The sequence below is a fragment of the Myxine glutinosa genome, chromosome 11 (assembly GCF_964187855.1).
Source record: "Myxine glutinosa chromosome 11, kmMyxGlut1.1, whole genome shotgun sequence".
Taxonomy (NCBI): Eukaryota; Metazoa; Chordata; class Myxini; order Myxiniformes; family Myxinidae; genus Myxine; species Myxine glutinosa.
The window spans coordinates 83249465-83276296 of record NC_136271.1 but is presented as its reverse complement, the minus strand read 5'-3'; the positions used below and the strand labels follow the sequence as shown (position 1 = coordinate 83276296).

At 44.8% G+C, this 26832-nt stretch overlaps 1 protein-coding gene across 1 annotated transcript in view; it reads right to left on the bottom strand.

Moving 5' to 3' along the window:
• The window catches only part of CSMD3 (CUB and Sushi multiple domains 3), a 1283181-nt gene that overhangs the window by 403083 nt on the left and 853266 nt on the right, over window positions 1–26832 (bottom strand). The window contains 4 exon segments of the mRNA XM_068130918.2: window positions 715–841; window positions 2700–2891; window positions 10495–10651; window positions 11457–11626. Coding sequence (XP_067987019.2) covers window positions 715–841; window positions 2700–2891; window positions 10495–10651; window positions 11457–11626 — 646 coding nt within the window.

Here is a 26832-nt window from a genome sequence, read left to right as displayed (position 1 = left end):
TGGTATTTGCATTTGCCACTAGGTTTCAGCAGATATGCCACTGCTGTTGCTATACAATTACAAAAGTGTTGTCATTTTAGTGGATACACCTGTATACGCTAGCTTTGAGTAAACGACTTGCATCATGTAGGACTGAAGCTTTCTTTATTGTTATATAATCTCCAGAGTGTTCGAGTTGGGTACTATTTACAAAGCCATAAAAACTCCTGTTATTTGAAGTCGTTTTACAACTTGGTCTTTTGGGGAAAGAAAAATATATATATACAATTTTTGCCTGTGCAGCTTCTTTTAAATTGGCCTTCTTTGGTTTTGTTCGCTCTTTGAGGGCGCTGCTTCATGATTCGTAAAGATAGTGTAAAAATTATTCATGCTATTTGATTAGCAATTGACCTGAAATCCTGTTAAAAGGCCTCTGCACAGACAAAGCAAGCAGAAAATTCAATGATCTCTCCGTCTGCATGAATGAAAAGACAATGCTTCATTGCCCTTCGCAGTGTCATTTCCTCAGCTGTGTCGAGCTCTGCATTATAAAGATTTTGAAATATCGTTCACCAAAGAAAAATTGTACATTAGAAAAACCTGCGTATTGTTCATAAGCAAAAAAAAAAATCATTTGTGCAAAAAAATTCTGGCATTTGCAGCATGGACGGTCATTGTTAGGACTTGCAGCATAAAGGAACTCAGCCGGAGAGTAGGCCTGCCTCACCCTCTTACCCGATGGTGTGGCTCAGAGGCGCCTCGATGGTCCATGTGCAGTGGAGGTTGTGTCCATAATGTGTGGGGTAACCAGGAGAGACGATGCGTCCTGAGGTTTCACCTTTGATTTCACCGCCACATTCCGCTGTGTGGTGACAGGTAGCCCTTTCATCAATGTTATGACTTCGAACGAGCACCGGCAACAATGGCTAGCATGGCTAACTGTTTCGCACAAGCTGGTGCAGAATTGAAGTACAGTACTTTCATTCATAAAAGTGGGTTTGGAAGATGAGAAAGACAATCTTACTGCTTCAATAAAATCACTTTAACATAATCAATTTCCACCGACATGTTACACTGAGAGCGACTAGTGAGAGGCTTAGATTGTGATAATCAAGGCCTTTGTTGCAGCCCAAGACAGCATGTATCGCTCGATGACTGTTGCAATTCCAACCCACCTTGGATGAGGTGGGACCATGTTTATCAACGCTTTGTTGAATTACACAATCATAAGCAGGATTCACTCGGCCGTAAACAAAATATCGTGAAATTATGAGGGTGGAACAGATTTGACCTGAACTTTCACCCACAAAACACAGAGCAAAGTATGTGTGGAGTATCAACAATTATTGAGAACCATTACTCATAATCATGCATTTCCTGCTTTGATGCATGAATTGCAAGTCAAGATGGCGGCAACTTGGGTGACAAAGAAGGTGAAACAGGAAATGTTTATGAAATTTCTGGTCAAGGAGAACATCAAACACATTGATATTACACTTGATAGGTTGCCAAGAATGGTGACTATTACCTGTCAAGGAAATCAATTTTAAAGAGCACCTTGGGAGGTAAGAGGGTTTTAAGGACCAGGCTTATAATTCATAATAATGTTCTGCACTGGCTACATACATATTATGTGCTAAGTAATTCTCCACTGAAGAAGCTCAACAAAAGCTTTCACTGTAGTCAGACATTTGTGCATCCAAAGCTGGAAAATATTGTTACCTTGGAGGGAGTTTGCATTAGGCCGATGGCAAGTGGGTGGTCTGTGTGCTTGAGTAGCTTAAAAACATTATTCTGTAAAATGTATCTGTTAGGGTGGAGGTGTCTTGTTAATATGTCTGCTGTGAGAGGGGCAGGGTTGACATTAACATTTGGTAGAAAAGCGTTGTTCGTTTTTCTTCTCTCTGTAAACCAGGTGAGGTGCCAGGTGATTAGGAAGAAAGGGGATTTTTTTTGATGTGTTTCTGTCTCATGTAGGCTGATGACCACCCACCCGCTCCCCCACCTCACTTGCTTCCCGCGCTCTTGGCGAAAGGCCCCCGGAGGGCCCACTGCAATTGGCAAACTGGAAGATGTTACAAGATTGGTATGCAAAATTGGTGCAGGTGACGACACCGTGTACGCATGGCATCACCCAGGCGGTGGTGCCACACCCCCTCTCACTGACTGGCACTGCTGTGTGAGCAAAGGACATTTAGAAACATGGCTCGCATTGGCTCGGCCATGGCGAGAGGTGATAAAAACCCAACGCGAGTGTTTTTCGCTCTCTTTAGGGTTTTGTACTTAATGGGAGTTGTCTCTCCTCATTTGGGCTTTGCCAGCTTCGTGTACTACACAGCGGTCCATTGTTCTCCCTGGCTGCCCAATATGCAAGCCTGTCTGGCGCTTCACTTTCCCTATTCACTTCACCCACGGGACGCTTCATCTCTTCGCTGGTCCTTGCCGTGGCCGGAGATCTGCTCGGTGGAGCACCGATACGATACTGGGCACGGATATCCTTTGATAAAAGACCTCACCTGGTTCACTCCATTGTGTGTGTGAATGATTGCGTTCTTATGGTCATTGCATTTCGTCTTGTATTTACTGCTTTTCATTCTTATGATACTGGGTTGACTGCCATTTGAAATGCTGCCATTTTGATCACAAAGCTGCACTTCCTTTCTGCCACATGTATTTTACTGATGATGATACAAATGTACCAAAAGAGGTTTGCTTCTTACCCACGCAGGTAGGCAGAGGGTGATCCCAGGCTCGGCGCTCCCCAGTCATGCACAAAAGCTTTTTGTTCTCACGTAGAGTGTACCCCGGATTGCAGCCCAATGTGACGGCGGCACCGGCAAAATGGCCCTGGTCATGTACCTTGTAACCAAACTGCGGAGTGCCTGGGTCTTCACAACTCGTAAGGGGGAAACCTGCGTGCGGGCAGAGATACCATGAATATCTATGCAGAACCAGAACCTAGGGAGCCAATAAGGGTCCAAGTCACTCTTTTCAGCCATGCTGAATTCGTCTTCTGGTCAATTCAAGCTGCGTGGATTAAATTGCACATGGGGATACTCTGGCTTACTGAACAGATGGCTGCCTCGGCATGACAAGAGACACTCGCGTTGGATCTATAAATCAGAAACCAGACTCGATGGTATCAAACTAAACGTTTTGAAACAGCAATGTCCCCAAAATCCCCCACAACCCCCACTCACATTCACTGAAACTTTGAAAGCGCATCAATTTACTCATTCCCTCTCCAAGTTAATTCATTCAACTCCAATCTTTTCAATGCACACACTTTTTGCCTCTTCTCTTATTTTATTTCACGAGCTGCAGGGAGGTTCATTTTTTATGCAAGCATTTTGGTGTAGTCGAATAGGTTTGACATTCCTGAAACAAATTAAATCAATATGACCTCAAGCAGTCTCCCTCTGTCAAACTTAAATATAAATCACTAACAAGTATTGAAACTGAAAAGGTCATTTACCATGATATATATATATAAATAAATTATTTATATATAAATATATAAATAATATATATAAATAACTTTCTTTCTTTCTCTTTCTCTGCGGTGTCATGGCGTCTGTTCGTGTCTTGGCATTGTAGCTCCGTGCTCGTGGTTTGTATCTTTACCCTCCCCTTACCTTTTCTCACCTTTGTTCCGTCTTTTGTGTGTCACCCTTCCACGTTATTATCCCTCCCCCCCTCTTGAGAGTGAGAAAGTGAGAGAGCACACGTGGTGAGACCGGTAAAGGTTCCCCCTCAGGGCGGTTCCCTCTTCGGTTTTTTTTCGCCTCGTGTTACAAATCATAATACTTTTTCCGTTTCTTTTTTCCTAAATATTTTGTATTTTTCGTTTGTTTACTGGAGCTTTTTGGCTTCGTTAACCCTTTATACATTTATCCTTTGTTTAAACGTGTAAACGATGGCGGATAGCTCTCGTTACACGTCTCTTGAAGCGCTAACCCGGAAGCATGGGTTAGTTTGCTCACCTCCGTCGGGAATCGATGTGGAGGCCATTATCCTTGCGGTCGGAGAGTTAATCGGTTTGGATAATGTAAAAGCGGCTTCTCGCATGAATAAACGCGTGGTAATCTTTGTTTCCACAGTGCCCATGGTTGCTCAAATACTCGAGCACGGGCTCTTCTTTGCTCCCGACGTGTTTGTTCAGGTATGTCCACTCGACACGCCGGCAGTTCGGGTTTCTCTCTCTAACGCTCCTCCGTTCCCGAAGAACAAAGACCTGGTTACTTAACTAAACAAACTTGGTTCTGTCGTCTCTTCAGTTACAATGGTTCCTGTACGAGGGAAAAATAACCGTTTAAAACACGTCATGTCTTTTCGTCGTTTTGTTTATATGATTTTAACGCGTGGTGTTACCTCTTTAAATGCGGTATTGCCCTTCAAGGTCGAAGGTCACACTTATCGGGTCTTTGTCTCCACAGAGTCTCTAGTTTGTTTTGAGTGTGGTCAATATGGTCATTTAAAGGACTCGTGCCCGAAAAAGTCCACAGATAGAGTCACTAGCCTGAATGGTGATGAACAGCAAGGCTCTACTGAGATCGTTGTCGATGATGTAAACAATATGGGTGGTGCTGATGCAAACCCCATTGTAGACAAACAGAGAACCAGGAAAAGAACCCTCCCACCTTCTAACGACCTCAACGAGCCTGATAATAAGGTCTTGGCCGGTCCTCCAACCTTCGCTCAAGTGGTTAGTGAAGGTTATGGTGGAGCGCGACCTCCTGCTCAGCAGTTTCCTCCAGTTGAGGAAATTCCTCAACCTCCCCCGCCTTCAGAATACTCTGAGGGTAATGTGATAAATGCTGAAAATGTATGTGTTGGCCAGACAGCACCTGAGTCTCTCCAGTGTTCTGAGGGTAAACCTCCATGTGAGGTTGAGCCTCCATGTGTGTCCCCTGCTGAAGCTTGTGTTGATTGTGCCACCCCTCCCTCTGTGGGGAGTGGTGTGTTGGAACTAGTGATCTGTCTGTGGAATCCTCCATTGAGGCAGCTGAGCCTTGTCAAGCTCATGGTCAGCACGGTGATAGTGCTGAAGTCTCAGATTTTCACGTCGATGAGCCCGTTGCCTCGGCAATGGACTCTCAATGCAATGATTGTGACTCTGATGGGGGTTCTTCCATTGCCTCACTGAGTGATGGTGAGGCCGACTTCTCATGCTCGTGGTTTGTATCTTCATGCATGCATGTCTCTCGCATGTCTCTGGAGGCTCTGTCCCTCCTGCTGAAATCGTGGATTTCCTACAAAAAACTTACCGTAAAAAGCGCGTGAAAATCTGCGATTTCTTCGTTGATACTCACGCCTTCATTAGTGGGGCTCAGGAAGTTGTACAACAATCTGCGGCCCTTCATATTTCTGATCAATCACTGAAAAGACTGAAGAGGTACCTTGTCACAGCAAGGAAAGAATTAAACCTGTAATGGCTGTGTTGTCGCCTATGTTTCTATGAACATAGCAAGCTTGAACATTAATGGTGGGCGCAGTCAGCTGCGTCGGTCCCAAACTGTGCAATTAGCCAGGAGGGAAAAGATTGATGTACTTTTATTGCAAGAAACTCGTGCCACTGCAGACTGCATGGCTGATTGGCAGCAACAGCTGATTGGCACTTGGTTTTTAGTAATACAGATTCTGTGAGTGCGGGTATTGCTTTTTTTGTCAGTTCACGTTTGTCTGTCTCCCCCCCCCCCCCCCCCCCCCCCATCTTTAAGGAAATCGTACCAGGCTATCTAGCCTCTGTAGAGCTTGAATACAATCAGCAACGATTTATGTTTGTTAACATCTATGCTCCAAGCGATAGCACAGATAGAGGAACTTTTTTTAATCAGTCCTTTAATTTCCTGAGACACCTCTCTTCTGATACGTTGTTGTGCTTAGCGGGTGACTTTAACTGTACTTTAAACCCAACTTTAGATAGGAACAGTGCAGAGCCACATCCAGCTTCAAGTAGGCCTCTTTCCAGTATAATTTCGCGGCATGACCTCAACGATGTATGGCGGCAACAACACCCAAACCTGCAGCAATTTAGCTGGTGTCGGGTTCTACTAAATCATCTTTCACTTGCTCGTCTTGATAAATTATATATTCCTAACTCTGCTGTCAATCTTGTGACATATATACAGCTATTGTCCCTTCAGGCTTCTCTGACCATCCTTTGGTAAAACTGTGCTTTTCTTTTCCTCGTTTCAAACGCCGCACCCTGTATTGGTCCTTCAACACCTCACTTCTGAGCGATCCTTTCTTTGAATCATCCTTTGTGGTTTTTTGGGACAAGGTTGTGTATTTCCAACATCGTTTCCTAAATCTCTGTCAGTGGTGGGACTATGCTAAAGTGCAGATCCGTGTTTTCTGTCAGCAATACAAAACCAATTGCTCTCAAAGTAAACAATTATGTATTGATGCCTTGAAACAAGAAATTCTACGATTGCAGGAAGGTGCTGAGGTTCTCAGTGATGAAAGACGGTGTCAACTCCTCTTTGAAAAACAAACTCTGCTTAAGGAATTAATTCAAGAAAATGGTATTGGTGCCTTAGTCAGGCTGAGAGTGAATGGTTTACTGTCGTCAGACACATGTTGTAAAGATTTCTTTAAGTTTGAGAAGACGACGAAGGCGAGCCAGCAAATGCTTAGTCTTCGGGCTAGTGATGGGCATATTCTCAGTGATCATACGGAGATTGTTCATTTTGTTCGGTCTTATTTTGAGAATGTGTTTTCCTTTAAGCCCAATGATGTGCCTGCAATGCAGAATATTACGACCAATTTACCGCAGATAGATGAGCATCAACGGCATGTCTTGGATGAGAACATTACTCTCGGTGAACTTAAAACTGCGCTCGATGGCCTTGCTGATCATAAGGCTCCTGGTTTTGATGGGCTACCAGCTGAATTTTATAAAACCTTTTGGGACATGCTTGGTCCTGCTTTGCACTCAGTGTTTTTATACAGTCTGCGTGAGGGATTGTTACCCCTTAGTTGTCGGCGTGCAGTTGTTTGCCTTATCCCTAAGAAAAACGACCTGCAATTGATATAGAACTGGCGTCCAATCTCTCTTCTCTGCACAGATTACAAGATTTTTGCCAAAACGCTAGCTAACCGTGTAAAGACTGTTCTAAGCACAGTTATACATCAGGATCAATCGTACTGTGTTATGCACAGATCTATGCACGATAACATTTTTTTGGTACGAGACCTGTGGGATGTGTGTGCATTTCAACAACAACATACCGGTCTCTTTTTTTATTGACCAAGAAAAGGCTTTTGACTCTGTTAATCATGAGTATTTGTTTCACATTTTAAAGCAATTTGGTTTTGGGGCATCCTTTATTTCATATGTATCCTTATTGTATAATCACATTTTTAGCTTGATCAAAATCAATGATGGTCTCTGTTCACCTTTGCGGATTGGGAGGGGAATTCGGCAAGGCTGTCCCTTATCTGGAATCTTGTACTCTCTTTGCATTGAGCCCCTTTTGATTCGTTTACGATCTTCTCTTATGGGATTTTCAGTGATTCCATCAGAAAATCCCGTTATCATTTCGGCCTATGCTGATGATGTATGTGTTGCTGTTCGCAGCAGTAATGACATTGCTCTGCTATTTGAGTGCCTACGGGTATACTCTCAACCATGTACAACCCAAATTAATTGGTCGAAATGCAAAGCAGTTTGGGTCGGCGGTACGCCACCTTCTGCCCTTCCAATTCTCCCTATGAATTTGACATGGGAAAAAGAAGGTGTGAAATACCTCGGTGTTTACCTTGGAACCCCAGGCTTTGTCAAAAGGAATTGGGATGGTTTGCTCCACAAAATCAGCAACAAATTAAACAGATGGAGAGGAATTTTGTCGACCTTGTCTTTCCGAGGTCATGCCCTGGTCATTAACAACCTGGCGGCCCCTCTCTTATGGCATAAAATGATTGCCTTGCAGCCACCTGCAACGTTGGTGTCGTCAATCCAAAAATGTTTACTTGACTTATTTTGGGATGGCAAACACTGGCTAAAGCCAGAGACTATTTGCCTCCCACTGGCAGAAGGAGGTCATGGGCTTGTGGACATTCTTTGTCGGGTGATGGCCTTCCGAGTCTCTACAGCTCGTCGTTTTATATTTCTGGAGGCCTTGCCCTGGAAATCGACTGCAAACTGTATACTAAAACAAGCCAGCATGCTTGGGTACAATTGTGAACTCTTCTTCATGGAGCTGCAACATGTCGATGCTTCGCTGCTCCCTGACTTTTACCAAGATGTCTTAAACGTCTGGCGGTCCATTTCAATAACTCGCCAAATGGGGACATACAACAGTGAAAGGTTCCTCCGGGAACCCCTTTTCTACAATGCCCTCTTTCCTGCTATTCCTCGCTCACGTGCCTTTGTGCAACGTTTTGTGAGTGCTGGCGTGAAAACGACTCGGGACCTTCGTGACTGTAACAGGAACAGTTGGTTCTCCGCAGGACATCTTCAAGTAAGAACTGGCATCAGATCTTTGAGGGGCGTAGCCAAGGTCCTACAGGAAATCCTGTGTGTTTTTAGGCACCTGGGCCTGAGCTCAACCGCCAACATTGGTGACCACCATACACCACCACAGATCTGTGCTAGCTCTAGCCTGCCAGATGATAGCGCCACAACATCTATCTTGCTATCCTCATCGCCACTTTCCAGCAAGGATAAAAAGAGACTGTATCGTTTGTGTATCTCAGTTCGGTTTCCCTCGTTACAGCCTCTTTCTTTTGGGGCTCAATGGAAAGAGAAACTGCCTTCTGGGTCTCCCTCCCATCCGCAATGGTCTGCAATGTATGTTTCACCGATTGTTAAAAGGACTGGTGATATTGCTTGGAGACTCGCCCATATGGTGTTGCCCTCCAATATTTTATTACATCGTTTTAATGAGGATAATTCAGTGGAATGCCCCTTTTGTATGATTTCTGAAGACCTTTTCCATGCTTACGTAGATTGTGCAAGATTGTCTCCCTTCTTTGGTTTTTTATCAACTTTTTTTAATCGTATGAACTTTTCTTTTTCTACACGTGTTTTTATCTTTGGAACACCACTTAGTTATAAAAAACGCTCTGAGACTGCTCTTGCTAATTTCTTAATTTCTATTGGTAAATTAGCAATCTACAAAACAAGAAAAGCAAAGCTCCTGGCAAATGCTGATATTTTATGTGATGTGGTAATTGTGTTTAAGGCTCTAGTCATGGCAAGGTTATGCTTGGAATTTTCTTTTTGCCAAATGAAAGATGATTTGCAAACCTTTGTGGAAAAATGGTGGTGACTATTATTTGCATGACTTGTATGGTTTTCTTACCTTTATAATAAAAGAGCTTCAAAAGTCTATGTGTGTGTCTCTCTCTCTCTCTCTCTCTCCCTCTCCCTCTCCCTCCCCCTCCCTCTCTTCCTCCCTGGTAATTGGGGCACTGCATCAGCGGCACAAACCCACGCTTACAGAGAAATGATACAACCAGCAGCCACAGTGTGCATACGAAACAACAGCAGCATTGTTCCTTATGTACGGCCACATATTTTAAGTTAGAGACTCCAAAGTCGGGGTACAAATATAACTTTGTGTGGGGGTAACATAGGCTATGTGGCTACAGAAAAGGGTGTGGGGGTAACGAAGGGTATAAACTATTTATGTAAATGTGTACCGTGTAGCGCCACCTGGTGGTGGTGGCAGACAGTGTTACAATTACCTTTTGTACTTGAACAATGCCGAGGTTAAAGCACTCTTCACACAGGTAAATTTGTCCTCCTTCCCTTCTCTCCCCCTACCCTACCCAACCACATCAGATACCGCAATTGGACCATCAGCAAAGTGACGGGTAGGATTTGCTATTTGCCAGTAAGGAAGGAAGGAAACTTCAGCTGCATCAAAACATAATACATTGTCAGAGATTTGTTGAAACCGACTTCTATAAATATACATACCATGATATTTGCACAGATAATTACTGGTTAACTACAGTGCCTATAGAAAGTCTACACCCCCTTTCAAAATTTTCACATTTTGTTTCCTTAAAGCCTGGAATTAAATTGCGTTAAATCAGACTTTTTCCACCTTTATTTACACATCGTAACGTACAACTTCCAAGTGAAAAACAAATTCTACAAATTTCAGAAATTAATTAAAAATACAAAACTAGATTATCTGGGTTGGATAAGTGTCCACCCCCTTACAATAACAATTGTAAATTAGCTCAGGTGTAACCAATCACCTTCAAAATCACCAACATGGAAGACTAAAACGAGGGTAACCAGTGCTTTTCACATTAGCAGTAAACAACAACAACAACAACATGCATTTTAAAGGCCATTTTCCCTGCCAGAGCGGGGGTTAGCCTTGCGGTCCCCATTAGTAAAGATTCAAGTACAAAGATTAGCAGTAAAGAACCATCATTATCATTTTTAAGCTGAAATAAAAAAATATTATTACAGCTTCAGAGTAAAAGAGATCTCGGAGATGGGTTGATGGGTCAACAGAAGGTAGCTTCCACCGAAAACGCACAAATACGTACTCGAGTACAGTAGCTTGAATCCTCCGCTGGTACCTCGTGCATCCGAATTAAACTCGAGCCACAGGTTATTGGAAGTGCTGTTAATTGACCTCCTCTGCAGCTCTGATCCCGTGAAGGTGCCCAGGAGACGCGCGGAGCTGTCCTTCCCGTCATATATCTGATGGGAAACAGAAAGCGGACAGGGAATACGTGCCAAGGTGTAGAGGCAGGTGTCGAGGCTCCGTGGGGTAGAATTTACGCGACCCTGTCTCCCACCATGATGATTTACATCGTGCTATTATTTTAGGGTGTCTTATCACCGGAGCGTTGGGGATGTGGCCTCGTGTTGGACTCCTAAAAATTCAAGCTTACTGTGATGGCAAAGTGGCAGATTAGACATCTTGCTGCAAGCAAACAATTGAAATGCACAGGGAAAGCCGTGCGATGAAGTGTTTACCTGTAAAGTGGCATAATTTCTGGAGAATGCGGGAATACAGCCGCAATAACAGCATCCCTTTACACTTTACTGGAGTGGTTATTAATCTGCTCTCCAATGCATCACACAAGCGACGCCATTGCTCTGCAGTCGCTTAACAAGCTGAAATTTACTACTCCTGCCTCAACATTCTTCAGCGTCTGCCTAAATTATTTCTGATGTAGTTAAAACAATAGCAGAGAGCAGTAATGCCACTATGGATGTTGCTTGTACAGACAAGAAAATATGGTGACATTAACTCTGGCCTTGGCCTTTACCTTCAGCACAGCAAATGCGTAATTATTTCTTTCCTTCGTTTTTTTCCTCAGTCCAAAAAAACAAAAAAAGAAACACTTCAACCCAAGGCTACGACAATCTCAAAATTGGCCTTCTTTTTAATTATATATTTATTTTTAGTCCCCCCACTTCACCTGCCCAAAAAGAAATTTTGGAAAAGAAGACCAAGGCCATATTTCATTACCCTAAGTGATTGTAGACGTTACGTTACCTTTAAAGTGTCACCAGGTCCGAGGTGAAAACTGCTCGCAGCTAGTCGGATTCCCATTCCAGGCGCAACATGGATGCGGTAAATGCATTCGTGGTGGTTGTCGTAGGCCTTTGGGTGGCTGGGTGAAAGCAGTTCACCCGCACTTCCTGTCAGCGCCTCGCCACACTCAGCTGTGGTGACAACATGACAATCTGTCAGGTATTGATGGAGCCAGATTGCTGTCGCTTGCATCAACCTACATACCATGTGGTGAATGGAACACATCCTCCAGCATTTTATGCCATGGTGGGACTCTTATTGCAGCGCTTTATGCCTGTATAACCTAGTCCAGGCTCCTTATAAAGATGTCAATACAACCTTGGGAGAACCAAAACAGCTCAATTGCTTGTGAGTTGACGACTTGTCTGCCTGGATTTGAATAATCGAAGGATCAAACACAACTACTGGATCAAACACAACTACTTCTGCAACTGGACCAGACGGCATCAGCCCACGGGTCGTAAAATCCTGCTCTGCTGCTCTATCTCGCCCTCTCTCTGTTCTTTTCACCCTCTCTTTTGCTCAAGGTCATCTGCCATCATCTTGGAAATCAGCAAACATTACCGCTTCACACAAAAAAGGTGCTAAAACAGATCCTTGCAACTACAGACCAATCAGCCTGCTGCCAATTATCAGCAAAGTCATGGTATCCATCATTGCTTCAGATATCAAATCTTTCCTCTTCTCCAATGGCCTGATCTCCGATCATCAATTTGGATTCAGACCAGGTCATTCCACGATGGACATGTTGCTTCTGCTGTCTCAACAATGGATGGATGTCCTCAATGCCAAACAGGAAATCAGAGCCGTCTCCCTTGACATATCAGGTGCCTTCGATACGGTCTGGCACCCAGCTCTGCTCACCAAACTCTCCTCCTTTGGTATCCAAGAATTCTCCTCGCATGGCTTGCGAACTTCCTCTCTGGTCGTAGTCAACGTGTGGCCCTGAATGGATTTCTCTCATCTCCCCTGCCTGTTCTGGCTGGAGTTCCCCAAGGTAGTGTTCTGGGCCCTGTGCTATTTCTGGTCTTCATCAATGATCTCTCCAACTCTCTGGAAAATCCTCTCTATCTCTTTGCTGATGACTCCACTCTCTGCCGCTCCATTCCTCATCCCGCAGATTGGCAGTCTGCAGCCACCTCACTCTCTGTGGACCTGGACAAAATCACAGACTGGTCAAACAAGTGGAACATGTCTTTCAATCCTGACAAATCTCACACTCTTACTATGTCTCTCTGAAAAGACCGACTGGAAAACCCTCCCATCCACTTTCTCAACAATCCTCTCCAAGAATTGTGTCGCTCAAGCTTTTGGGTCTCACTATCTGCCATGGTCTTTCTTGGGAAAACCACATTTCCAAGCTAGCCTCCAAAGCCAGTCGCCGTCTGGGCATCCTCCGTCGTGCGAAGTCCTTCCTTGGCACACCTGAGCTCCTCACCACATACAAGGCTTTCATCCGCAGCTCAATGGAATACTGCTCTCCCCTCTGGCTCACACCTAGCCCAGCTTCACAGCTGTTGAAACCAAAGCTTTCAGAATCATTGGAATCTCCTGCAATGAAGCTAACTCCGAGGGCCTTTCACTCACTCGCTGCAGGCAGGTTGGTGGCCTTTCTGTCTTCTCCCGACTCCTCTCCGACCTTGCTCCACCAGCTCTCTCTGTGCTCTGTCCCCCAAATATACCTACAGGTCGCACAGGATCTGCCAGCAACCCTCTTATGGTTAAACTGCCAAAATCAAGACTCTCTGCTCACCTTCACTCTTTCATTCCCCTTTTCTCCAGCCTCTGGAACAAACTCCCCCACTCCCTTCAATCCCACTCCTCCCTCCAGGTCTTTAAAACAGCTGTTCACCACCATCTCTTATCTTCCCCCATCCAAAACCTTGATCTTTTCTGCCCCCGCAAATTTTCACCCCAGATACACTTTTTTGAAATTCCAACTTCTTTCCTGGAGGTCCTTGCAGTGTCCATATGTTTTATACCTCTCCCACCTCCCCCCAAGCCATCTCCCTCCCACAGTTCTCTCAATGTCCTTGCTCTCAAATGTTGTGCTTGTGTCCGTCCTTCCCCCTCTCTCCCCATCTTGTCTACCGCTCCCCTTATTTTGTGTTTTGTGTGTCGGTTTGACTTTTTGTGTGATGAATGTTAGCTCTTTCAAGAGCCTCGATCTTGTGTACAAAAAAAAAAAAAAACTAAAAAAAAAACTGCTGTTGTGATGCAGTACTGGCAAATGGCACCGTATCTTGCAGCCATCCTTCAGATGCATCATCCTACCTTCAGATGCATCATCCTTCCTTCAGATGCATCATCCTTCCTTCAGATGCATCATTCTTCCTTCATACCATCCTTCAGATGCTCTGCCCAATCTGTATTTATGTTGTAGGCCTTAAATATACCACTGTAGCTTTTATATTTTGTTTTTACAGTTTGCAAGGCTCACGGAGAAGTCTGTACATAAAGCAATGCTAAAGAGACTAACTCAAAGGTTATCTTCACAGAGGTGGAATTTTAGCACCTGTGGACAAATGTGCATGGAACAACCATTGAGAAGTTCCATTCCCATTTGCAAAACAGTGATCAGAATGTGCAGAACTGCAAAGACACCCAATGTGTGAACTATAACTGCTCCTTCTACTTAGCCAAATGTGTGATATTTCCTACACTGGTATAAAATTTCTCTATTTCACAAGTAAAATTCAGAAAATCAGTACAAATAAACAATCATTTAACAATAAGGGGAAAACAACAATCCCGAGCATTCTTACTCAGCTCGCATGAAAAGCAGGCCATTGCGTACAAATGCTCTTGCTATAGTTCCTGCATAGATGTTAAAAGGATGTAGATGTCAAGTTCATTACATTCATCATACAAATGAAGTTATAAGATTAGTAAAAACGAGTTAAAGGTGGGTGGTTAACGCACATGCACAATGGGGAAAAACAGCCTCTTTATTAACTTATCAGTTTACTTATTGCACCAAATCATCCAACAATAATCAAACAAAAAGTTATGTGTGAAACTTCTGAGGATCAAAAATTCCAACAGGAAGGCAGAATGGCGGAACCACCTTGAGAGGCCATTTTTTTTCCCAGCAGAGCAGGGATTGGCCTTTTTCTGGCACTGTGGTCCCTTTTTGAAGCAATGTTTTATGGCCGGATGGCCGGATGCCCTTCCTGCCGCCAGCCCTGTTAGTCGCCTCTTGCGACACACAGGGAATGGTACTCAATTTGCCGACCTCGGAAGGATGACAGGCTGTGTCAACCCCCCAGCATTAATTCAGCGATGACCGGGATTCGAACCCAGGATCCTAGGATCCCAAGCTGGCACCCTAACTGCTAAGCCAACACCAGGCATTAAAGGCAGAATGGAGGGATATCCTGAAACTAAAGAACCCACTTATCCAGAGATATCAGACATTGTGATTGTGTTTACTCGGGGTCATTGTGGTTAGAATGATTGCTCTCATTCTGGTAGGTCAGCGGTTGGATTCTGAACCCGGCCAAGTCATAGCACAGACTTTAAGAACTATACATGCTGTGTTGTCGCTTGATGTTCAGAAATTAGAGGATATCATATGGATGAAACCTGTGGGTTGGCATCCAATGGAGGAAAGGGGAGAGGGGTTTTATCCTTAAAATACCCAACTGACAGCAGAGAGAAAAGAGACTGAACAGGATGGCGTCCACACTGCACAGAATGCACCGGGAAGTTACTTCCCCCAAGGTTAATGGTATTCTTAATTGTTGCTTGTTAAAAGTAAGGTTTTGTATTGTCTGGTGTGTCTCAGCATTTGTGTGTGATTTATGTGCGATAGCTCAAAAAATATCCTTAATAAATTAAATAAAAATCCCAAAACAATAGATGGGCTGGATGGACTCTCGCTTCTTTCTAAAGCAACCAGAGGTTCTGCACGGACATCATGCTCAAGCCTTCAATGTGCTTATTTCAGGAGAGAGTTATTTGGATGTGTGGCTCATGGAGGAAAACACATTCCTCAGCTCGAAATCCAAAGCAACAACTGCCTCATAAAATACCCACCTCTGACTTGCCTATCAACAACATACAACTTCTTAAGAGGAATCACCGCAGAACAGATTAATACCCATTTAACTGAAGAAAAATGTCTGGAATGAGAACAAAAAGGATATAGGAGAAACACCTATGGGATTATAGATTGCTTCTTGCTCAACAAAGTCATCATGGAAAACCTTTTTTAAATATGAAAGGTACCAAAGCTGTCAACAGTTTGGATTGACTACAGAAGACATCTGATGGTGTCCACACAATCGTGGATCATACAATGCATGGAATTGTAAAAAAAAAGAAAAAAATATTCCTATATAATTGATTTGATGAAAGAGACAATGCAATGATGTAAAACAATTACACTGATACTTCAGCAGTCAGAAGGCACAGTCCTAATCAATGATGTCAACAGCCGTGGTGTCATGGTAACCAGACTCGGTGGTGCAATGGTTAGAGCGTCCGCTCCGAGTCTCGGAAGTCAGTCGTTTAAATCCTGGCCGACTCGGATGAAAGACTTGAATAATGAATTGTTTGTGCTGCTTCTTTGCTTGACTTTCATAATTTAAGAGGATAGATCATGTACAATCCCAATAGTTTGGCATAAGGAAATTCCTCCTTAGGAAATGCCCCACTGAGTTCGGTGAGAAAGGTGGTGGCATTATGACGTCACTGGTACCCAGAGTTCCTGGCAAGTTCCTGCCACCAACCTTCTTTAGACCAAGCTCAATGGCTGTGCTTGTCTTGTCTGCCAGTCTTGTGTTGCGTCTCGTGTATGTCTGTAATTGTGTATTGGATCCTGTAAAAAAAAATCCCTCCAAATATACTGAGGCATTAAGTCTCTCCGCCATTTTTCATAGCTTTAGACCATTTAAGCATTTAATGATCAACCACCAAGGAAATGGACAATCTAACTTCCAACAGGAGACGAAGTCTTTAAAAGGACAAACAAAGTCACATGCTTGTGCATGCAAGATATAAACCTTTTTGACAAACAATTTAACAAAACAGAAGAGCGAAAGCTTAAATAATCCAATACTCCAAAGTTACAGAAATGTAATTTGGATTGGGAAAAAGTGCCAAACTCACGTTGATAGGAGGCAGAGGGAAAAAAAAACTCCCCACAAGAACAAAAAATAAGAATTGCTTTGAGAACAATCCAAACGCTATTATACGCAACACCGTACAAATACCGAGGGGTATAGCAGGAATGCCAAATGGACACAAATAAATGTGCAGAGCTATAGTCAAGGAAGGTTTGTGCAGAACACATCTAATCCTGAAAACATTCGTCTCCACAAGAAACAGAAATCAAAGCTGCTGTATACACCAGATTGCCGTGCTGTTGCTCCGACACATTTACGGTAGACGTTGGTTCTCAAGGGGAAATCAACAAACTGGATTCCGTAACAACATGGGCCAAATTGCCTTCTCCTGCACCCAATTTTCCATGTATATTCTTAAATATCTTCAGATCCTCAAGTGACCGTTTTATGCAAGCTCGCTGGGGAAAGGGGAAAAAAATGCAATAAAGCAACTTGTACCTGGAGTTGAGGGGTGTGAATGTGGCAGAGATGCGATGGGATATTTGCATTTCCATTTCGAACACAAATAGTTTCAAATAGTCAGGGCCCTTAGGGATATTTTGGTTCAAATTATTCCAAAAGCATCAAATTTGGCGCAGATGTTGCCCATGCCATACTCTTTCGATTTTTGATGGGCGCCAAGGGCGGTATGATCCGGGGACCATACCGGTCCATCCCGCCATGTCACCTGACCTATGACGTCATAATTAGGATATGCATCCAATCACATGGCGTACTATAAGTGGTCAAAGTTCAAAATGAATCGATCGAAAAATGAAGGCAGGGATCCATTTTTAAGGTTTTCATAAAATCCAATATGGCCGCCAGGTCACATGACCTATGACGTCATATTTATGACATGTATACAATCATGTATACATGAACCCGGATCATGATCGCACAAAAATTAAACACAAGGATATGGCATACAGTTCATAAAACATCAAAATCCATACCTTTGTAATTAGACTGATGAACTGCATATGCCTGAAAATTAGGAAATAGACATGTAAATATTTCCTCTAATTGTCAAAAATAAGGTCAGAGTTCGATTACCCAACCAAGAAACATAAATGGTGAACCTCGTGTAAATCTTGACAAAAAACTCAAAAACAGACATCTTTGACTCAAAAATGGTCTTTAGGATGACCTTGAGGGTTGACCTTGACTTCGAATCATCAAAATAACATCATAATTGGATTCCTCGACCTCGAAAACCCCTGAAAAGTGGTATCATACATGATTCCAACCCTTTTGGTTATTTAACTGATTTTCCTCTAATCCGGGTGGCGGCCATTTAGTATTTCGCCAATATGGGGCCCCCGGGGGGGGGGGGGCGCCCGTCTTGGCGTCCGTAAAAAATCGAAAGAGTATGGCATGGGAAACATCTGGGCCAAATTTGGTGCTTTTGGAAGAATTTGAACCAAACGGCTCCAAAATATCCCTAAGGGCTCTAACTAAAAATGAGCAACTCTGAACTTTCCCAAAAAGTCTTGCATCTCATGTATTTGCCACTTTGGCTTGGCATAAGCACCACTCATGGTGGGTTTGCTAATAGGAATCCCCTGAAAGGGCTGTTTCTAAAATGTAAGCTACTCATTTATAAAGACCCATATCAGTCTGCATGTGAAGAAAAATAAGGACAATAATTTTTTTCAAACCAAATGTTGAGAGAGGTACAATGACCTGAGAATGTATTCACACTCCTTGACTTTTTTACATTTTGTTGTGTCACAGCCTAAATTTAAAATCGATTTAATTGAGATTTTTTTGTCACTAATATATACATAATACCCCATTAATGTCAAAGTGGAATTATTATTTTTTTTAGAAGATTTACAGCATAATTAAAAATGAAATGCTGAAATGCCTTGAGTCAATAAGTATTCAACCCCTTTGCTATGACACTCCAAATTAAGCTCAGGTGCATCCAATTTCCTTTGATCATCCTTGAGATGTCTCTACAACTTGATTGGAGTCCACCTGTGGCCAATTCAGTTGATTGGACATGATTTAGAAAGAAACACACCTTTTTATATAAGGTCCCAAAGTTGAAATTGCATGTCAGAGCAGAAACTCTACTATAAAATCCAACCAACTGTCCATAGAATGTTCCCAAAAGCACAGTGAGCTCCATCATTAGGAAATGGAACGTTTCTTGTGGAGCAACCACAGTTGAATGGAAGAACCATATAGGAGTCGAGCTTTGTCTCACACTTAGTGGCGCTCGTATCTACCCAGGTTTTGCTTTCCACCAGCAAACACATCCACCACCTTCACTTTCTCCCCACCACTTCCTTTTGGGTAGGAGGACCGACATGGTGACAAGGTGATGCCAGTCTCCCTCTGGGTCATTAACAAAGAGAGCAGCCGAGCAAAAAGAAGGTATGAGCTTCTATTCATCAGGACACCAGAAAGGAGCCAATAAAACACGTCTTGCCCATTAGGAAATCAAAATGGTGAGCTTGACAATCAATAGAAACAAATGACAACCGAGACCAATGTTCGACGGGTTATCTCAGCTTCAGAGAGTACCATAATTACCATTGTGATCAAATGGGGGTATTTTCGGGACAACTTGAAATGAATGAATTACTTAAATGACATCCTGAATATTTAAACGGCAAAATTTTGGTAATTGCTTAAAGGATGTTTGATTTGGCCTGTAAATTAGCATCGGTAACGGAGGACTGCATGAGCCATTTTATCGGACTTTCAAACATTAACCTGTCTTGGGTTCATTGGCTAGCAATGTCTTATTGATTTACATTGTCATAGCCCGGATTAACTAGATCTGTAAGGAAATACAATTAAAGTGCCGACAGATATTCTTCAAAGTATTTTTTCCAGGACTTTAAATTCCTTGGAGTTCATATTCTGCATTAAAACATGTTTGTGTATGTGTGTGTGTGTGTGTGTGAGGAATGTTTTTTGTGGAGTTATACTGGAGCTTTCTGATGTGGATTGTGATGATTGCTATGATATCCTCAGTTGATTTGGCTAATTAAGTAAAAATAATCCAGAAAAATTCCCAAGTTTTCAATGCACGCCATATTAAGGTGTATCGAGCAGTTTAATAGGTCCTTCCGTGGCTAGGCATACAAAATAAATAGCAAAAAGAATGATAACATTGTAACAAATCGTATATTAATAAATACCAATAACATTATATATATATGGGAGCATACGCTGGATCAGCACATCGCTGCATCCTTGGACCACTCCTCACTCAGCACCATCCCGACACACACCACGGTGTGTGCTACTGAATGAGATGTTTTTTAAGGCGGCCGGAGTGCAAATCCTGCCACCAACCTCCTTGAGAGAGGAATAACATTAACATTAACAAGGTTGTTATGATTCATCCAGTTGAGTCAACTTAGTAAAAAATTATAATTGAAAAAGCTGGACTTACAAGTCGGTCGAGCCAACGTTTCGACAAGAATCCACCTGCCTTGTTCACGGCAGATGTTGAAGTGGACATTTTCAAGCTTCTTCTTCATTTCAACATCTGCCGTGAAGTTGGTAGGTCCAACTTTTTCAATGATAAAGTTTTAATGAAATAATAGTTGTATAATTTGTCAATAACTAGGGCATGCCCGTACTATATCTATATCTAAAATTATATCCCCCCCCTCTATTTACATGAAATGGTTTGGTCCAAAGCGAACGGCTTGCGAGTACGGTGACAATCCCCCCCCTCTATTTACATGAAATGGTTTGGTCCAAAGCGAACGGCTTCGGGGTTTGGTAAAGAAATCGCCATAGCGTGCCCAAACGCGCAGGAAAGCGAAAGAATCGCAAATTTAAGGAAATGCCCGTACTTCCGTAAGGAAGAGAAAAGAAATGAAAAGGAAAAAACATTCCAAACCGCGAGGGAAAACAACACGGCACGTCGACACAACAACGTGTCCTGTGATTGGCCGTACGTCGCTGCCAGTAGCTGCCCCCAAAAAAAAGCTTTCACCGTCCGGCGACTGAATTTAAGGGGAAAAATAAAACGCTCTTCGCTTAAAACAACACCCTTCGCTCTGACTGAATTGGGACAATGTTTTTATGTTTTTAATTGAATTACTATCCGTAATGGCGCACGCTCTCACGGGAGCTCCGGAAGGTCGTATATCGCAGTTACGATGAATCGCAAATTAGTTTTTATTAGTTTTAAAACATAGTTTAACGCCAACATAGCGCCAACATAGTTTGCAAACGTGAAATAAATGAATACGCTCTCAAATGTGCCGTCCGAGGCAGAGTCTGTTCGCCACGTTCGGCACACGTGATAGCTCGCTGCTCTCTGATTGGTTGAATCGTTTTTTGGACATAGCTCGGTAACTGCTTGTCCGATTAATTTAAAACCTTGAAAAGGCACATCCTCGGGTCCCCAGCAATATACCTGGCAAGTTTCAAGTATATCGGACCGGTAGTTGTCGAGAAACAGCGGTCACAGACAAACATACATACAAACATACAAACATACAAACATACAAACATACACACAGAGATTGCTGGAATTATAGATAGATAATAACTGATGGAATTTCCCATCTCCCCTCCCCATCCACTCCCACCCCTGTTCCAAGCACATCCTGGGCGTGTTGAAAGGCAAGCTCATGCTTAAGCAGCACAGCGGCAAGTATGCCACATGAAGCCTAATGGACCAACGGGCCGACTAGTTAGTAATAAAAGGATTGTTTCCCTCTTCAGCACTCTTGGCTGGGGTTCACCCTCAACCAATCAATTTCTTATATTGAGCTTTTTATTTAAAAGCAAAATCTAAAAGCATTTTAAAAATCTCAAGAGGCTTCTTAAGTGAATCCCAATTGCTCTGAAGCAAAATGTCCCCAAGTACTTCCTCAGTAGTTCCCACAAGGTTTTTGCTCAAAACAAAGCGTTTGTGTGTGAATCAGAATTTTCTACGTGGTATTCATCTCTAAAGAATACCCCAAAAGTCATGGCTTCTTCAAGAGATGTGCAACACAACATTGGAGCCCAAACAAACATTGAAACCCATTAAGGTCCATTTTCCAAGAGCAGTTTAAAATGGCACTCATCAAAATAACAGGGTCGTGAGGCCGAGGACGATGTGCTATTGTCACTCACTGCTACAGGTTTTTTTTTGTTTGTTTTTTTTGTATACAACATCGAGGCTCGTGAAAGAGCGAACATTAATCACACAGAAAGACAAACCGACACATAAAACATATAACATCGGGAGCGGTAGACAAGATGGGGAGAGAGGGGGAAGGACACAAACACAACATTTGAGAGCAGGGACCGAGAGACATGGAGACATGGAGAGATCTGAGAGAGGGCGAGGGCTTTGGGGGGGGGGGCATGGGAAGGGGGCGGTGGGAGAGGTATAAAACATATGGACACTGCCAGGACTTCCAGGAAAGAAATTGGAATTTCAAACAAGGTGGATCTGGGGTGAATTAGCGGGGGTAGAAAAGATCAAGGTTTTGGATGGGGGAAGATAAGAGATGGTGGTGAACAGCTGTTTTAAAGACCTGGAGGGAGGAGTGGGATTGAAGGGAGTGAGGGAGTTTGTTCCAGAGGCGGGAGAAAAGAGGAATGAAAGAGTGAAGGTGAGCAGAGAGCCGAGATTTCGGCAGTTTAACCATCAGAGGGTTGCTGGCAGATCTTGTGCGACCTGTAGGAATATTTGGGGGACAGAGCACAGAGAGAGCTGGGGGTGCAAGGCCGGAGAGGAGTCGGTAGAAGACAGAAAGACCACCTACCTGCCTGCGGTGAGTGAGTGAAAGGCCCTCAGAGATAGCTTCATCGCGGGAGATTCCAATAATTCTGAAAGCTTTGGTTTCAACAGCGTGAAGCCGAGCTAGGTGTGAGGCAGGAGCACCGGCCCATAGGGGAGAACAGTATTCCATTGAGCTGCGGATGAAAGCCTTGTATGTGGTGAGGAGCTCAGGTGTGCCGAGGCAGGACTTCGCACGACGGAGGATGCCCAGTCGGCGACTGGCTTTGGAGGCCAGCTTGGAAATGTGGTTTTCCCAAGAAAGATCATGGCAGATAGTGAGACCCAAAATCTTGAGCGACAGAACTTCTTGGAGAGGATTGTTGAGAAAGTAGATGGGAGGGTTGTCCAGTCGATCTTTTCGGAGAGACATAGTAAGAGTGTGAGATTTGTCAGGATTGAAAGACATGTTCCACTTGTTTGACCAGTCTGTGATTTTGTCCAGGTCTTCAGAGAGTGAGGAGGCAGCAGACTGCCGATCTGAGGGAAGAGGCATGGAGCGGCAGAGAGTGGAGTCATCAGCAAAGAGATAGAGAGGATTTTCGAGAGAGTCAGAGAGATCATTGATGAAGACCAGGAAAGCACGGGGCCCAGAACACTGCCTTGGGGAACTCCAGCCTGAACAGGAAGAGGAGATGAGAGAAACCCATTCAGGGCCACACGTTGACGACGACTAGAGAGGAAGTCCGCCAGCCATGCGTGGAGATTTCCATGGATACCAAAGGAGGAGAGTTTGGTGAGCAGAGCGGGGTGCCAGACCGTGTCGAAGGCACGTGATATGTCGAGGGAGACAGCTCTAATTTCCTGATTGGCATTGAGGACCTCCATCCATCCAGGTGACTAAATGTGGGTTTCCTAGAATACAAACATGAAAATGTCTTGTCACTCCATGAAGTGGTCATGTGAAACAAAGATGAACAACACATTGGCCTACTTAAGATGTCGAAGTAATGATAGTTATATTGTAGGAGCTATGCTCCAACGTAAATCGAAAGAATGGACGCGACAAAAAGCTGGAATTCGTCCGAGTTTCTTTATTGTGTCAAATCAACTCGGGTACTCTGAAAAGCCCGTTTATCGGGCAGCAATATATATACACATTATCCCGGAGCGTTTGCCCGGGAAAGGCGAGAGGGGGCATGCCCGGGCGTCCCGGACGAGGCCTGGCAAGTCGAGAGCGGGCATGCCCGGGCGTCCTGGGCGAGCCCGGCATGGTGATCGCTCCGCGTCCTCGGTAGGTGCAAGGCGATTGTGTATACCCAGCGGTAGCCGCTACACACGTCCCCCCAGAATCGACTTGCACTGGCAGGGTCAATTTAAGGGGGGTCCTGATGACCCGGCCGAAGCGACCCCTGGTGGGTCGTGGGGGGGTCCGGTGTGGTGGTGGGCGGTCGAGTGGGGGGCACCGTGGACAGGGCGCGGCCTCGCCGCGGCGGAAGGGCCAACCGTGGCGGTTGGTCGATGTCCACGTGCGCCGGTTTGAGGCGGTCCACCGCAATCCGGTCCGACCTGCCGCTGATGTCGATGACGAACGACTTGTCGTCCCGTCGCAGGACCCGGAAGGGCCCGTCGTACAGCGGCCGGAGTGGCCCCCGATGTGCGTCATGACGCACAAAAACTTACTCCGCTGTGCGAAGCGCTGGGGGGACGTAGGACTGGGGGTCACCGTGGTGGGACGTTGGCACGGGGGCAAACCGTCGGGCGGTCTCCTGGAGGTCCGAGCACTGGTGAGCTGCGGACCAGGGACTGGTAGCGTCGGGCACGAATTCGCCCGGGACGCGTAGCGCCTGGCCGTAGACAAGCTCGGCGGTGGACGCCCGGAGGTCCTCCTTGGGGGCCGTGCGGAGGCCCAAAAGGACCCACGGCAGCCGGTCGGCCCAACCGCCGTCCTGAAGGCCGGCCATGAGCGCGGCCTTCATGGAGCGGTGGAATCGCTCGCACAACCCGTTGGCTTGGGGGTGGTAGGCCGTAGTACGGTGGAGCTTGACCCCTAGGTTGCGGGCGACCGCGCCCCACAGCTCGGAGGTGAACTGCCGTCCGCGGTCCGACGAGATGTCCGCCGGTGCGCCGAAGCGGGCGACCCAGGTGGCGATTAAAGCCTGCGCCACGTCGGCAGTGGTGGTGGAGACGAGGGGAATGGCCTCCGGCCACCTGGTGGTCCTGTCCACCATGGTGAGCAGGTGTGTGAAACCCCGTGATGGGGGGAGGGGGCCCACCAGGTCCACGTTGACGTGGTCGAAACGTCGTTCGGGCACGGTGAAAGGTGCCAGTGGGGCCTGGGTGTGTCGGTGGACCTTGGCCTGTTGGCAGGCTGTGCAGGTGCTGGTCCAATCGCGGACGTCCCGTCGAAGGCCGTGCCAGACGAATCGCGCCGACACCAGCTTCTGCACAGCCTGCCAACAGGCCAAGGCCAACAGGCCAACAGACAAACAGTCTTTCTTGTAAATTTGACGCCAAGGCATAATATCATTGCCGCAGCGTATGGAATCAAGACAAAATCCCAATCTTATTATAATATAACAAACGCATATGGTTATGTCGTTATGTCGTTATGTCGCTATGTTTATATGTGACGAAAACGTCTTCTTCTTCTTCAAATAATATTACAAACCCTTTTAATTAATCCTCTTTATTGCGTTAAGACTGCTGAGACCCCTCAGACCTTTGTCGACCCTTTAATTCCCCCAATACCCTTCAGACCACCAAGACCCCTGAAGACCCAAAATACCCTGAAGACCCCCAAAGACCCCAAAATACCCTTCAAGGCCATGAGGCTCAAAAAGACCCTGAATACCTAAAAACCCAAAAGACCCCGAAGACCCAAAATACCCCGAAGACCCAAAACACCCCGAAGACCCAAAACACCCCGAAGACCCAAAACACCCCGAAGACCCAAAACACCCCGAAGACCCAAAACACCCCGAAGACCCAAAACACCCCGAAGACCAAAAACACCCCGAAGACCAAAAACACCCCGAAGACCAAAAACACCCCGAATACCAAAAACACCCCGAAGACCCAAAACACCCCGAAGACCAAAATACCCAGAAGACCAAAAAAAAACCAAAGACCCAAAATACCCCTTAGACCCAAAAGACCCCGAAGACCAAAAATACCCCAAAGACCCAAAAATACCCAACGACCCTTAAAGACCAAGAAGAACCAAAAGATACCAAAGACCCTTAAGACCCAAAAGCCTCTGAAGACACCAAAGACCCAAAATACCCTGAAGACCCAAAACACCTCAAAGACCCAAAATACCCTTAAAGGCCCAGAGGATCCAAAAGACCCTGAAGACCCAAATGGTCCTGAAGACCCAAAAACACCATGAAGACCCAAAAGACACCGAAATGGTCAAAGATGCCTACCCCTCTGAAACGACGTGTGGTGAGGCGCACGGAGCGTGCCGAGTCACGCTAGTGATGACAATGTAGAAGTAGAAATCTACGTTCTCTAAGAGAACAGACCTCACATGGGCCTGAGGACACGCCGAGGCAACACAAATTTCCACACACAATTTCGAGGCAAGATATTGAATCTCTGCAGACATGCCTTTCGGCTACAAATGTTGCATGATGGGAAATGATTAAATGATTTTGCAAGCGCAAATTATTAAAATTCAAATAATACCAGCGACGTATTAAAATAGCCTCCAACTTCGAGGCAAACAAGGAGAAATCCATCCGATGGAAGAGGAGCGGCAAATTCTCCAGACGTCCATTTTATTAAGTTATTTGAGAGACTATCTTTGTGGTTGAGGATATGTATTCTGTAAGAAGATTGTGTTCACCATTTCGCATGTTTCCTTCCTCGACGAGGGCATACATGTCCTTTCGACAGTGACAGAACAAACACCATTGAGCAGTCCAGAAGGTTTATGCAGAAATGCAATGGCATTAGCTGACAACGATATAACTTATTAAAAGCAAACTGAACACACAGAGAAATCACAATTGTAAAGTCGAGCTAAAGGAAAGATTTGCGCTCGAGTGACATATAAGAGCTCTGCATTGTCACTCGTAGCAGTAACTGGAGCTTTTTTAGAGTCTTCTCAAGAGAGTTTTCCCCTTTTGCTCATTTGGCCTGTCCCTCTCAGGCCCCGAGGGGGGAAAGGCAATTCCTTCCATGGTAGTAAATGTTTTAGTAGGTGGATCGGGGTGGGAGTGGGAGGGAGGACTTTTCGTTTTTTGCCACAGCAAAATGTTGGCATCTTTTGGCCATTATCAGACACCGTTTGTGGCCTACCTAAGTAACCGTTGCCTGTCTGCATTTCAACAACCAAAACATGAGGTGACTGAGGAGATGGCAGTGTGGGGCTCTTTAACTCTCATTAACCCATCAAAAAATGTTGTAGTGCTGACAGTGCAAACTGTCCTTAGCCATTGCCTCTGGCACTATTTTTCTCAAACAAATAGGGATTCTGAGGACTATATTTACCTCTACCACCAAAGGTGGATGGAGGTTATGTTTTCACCCC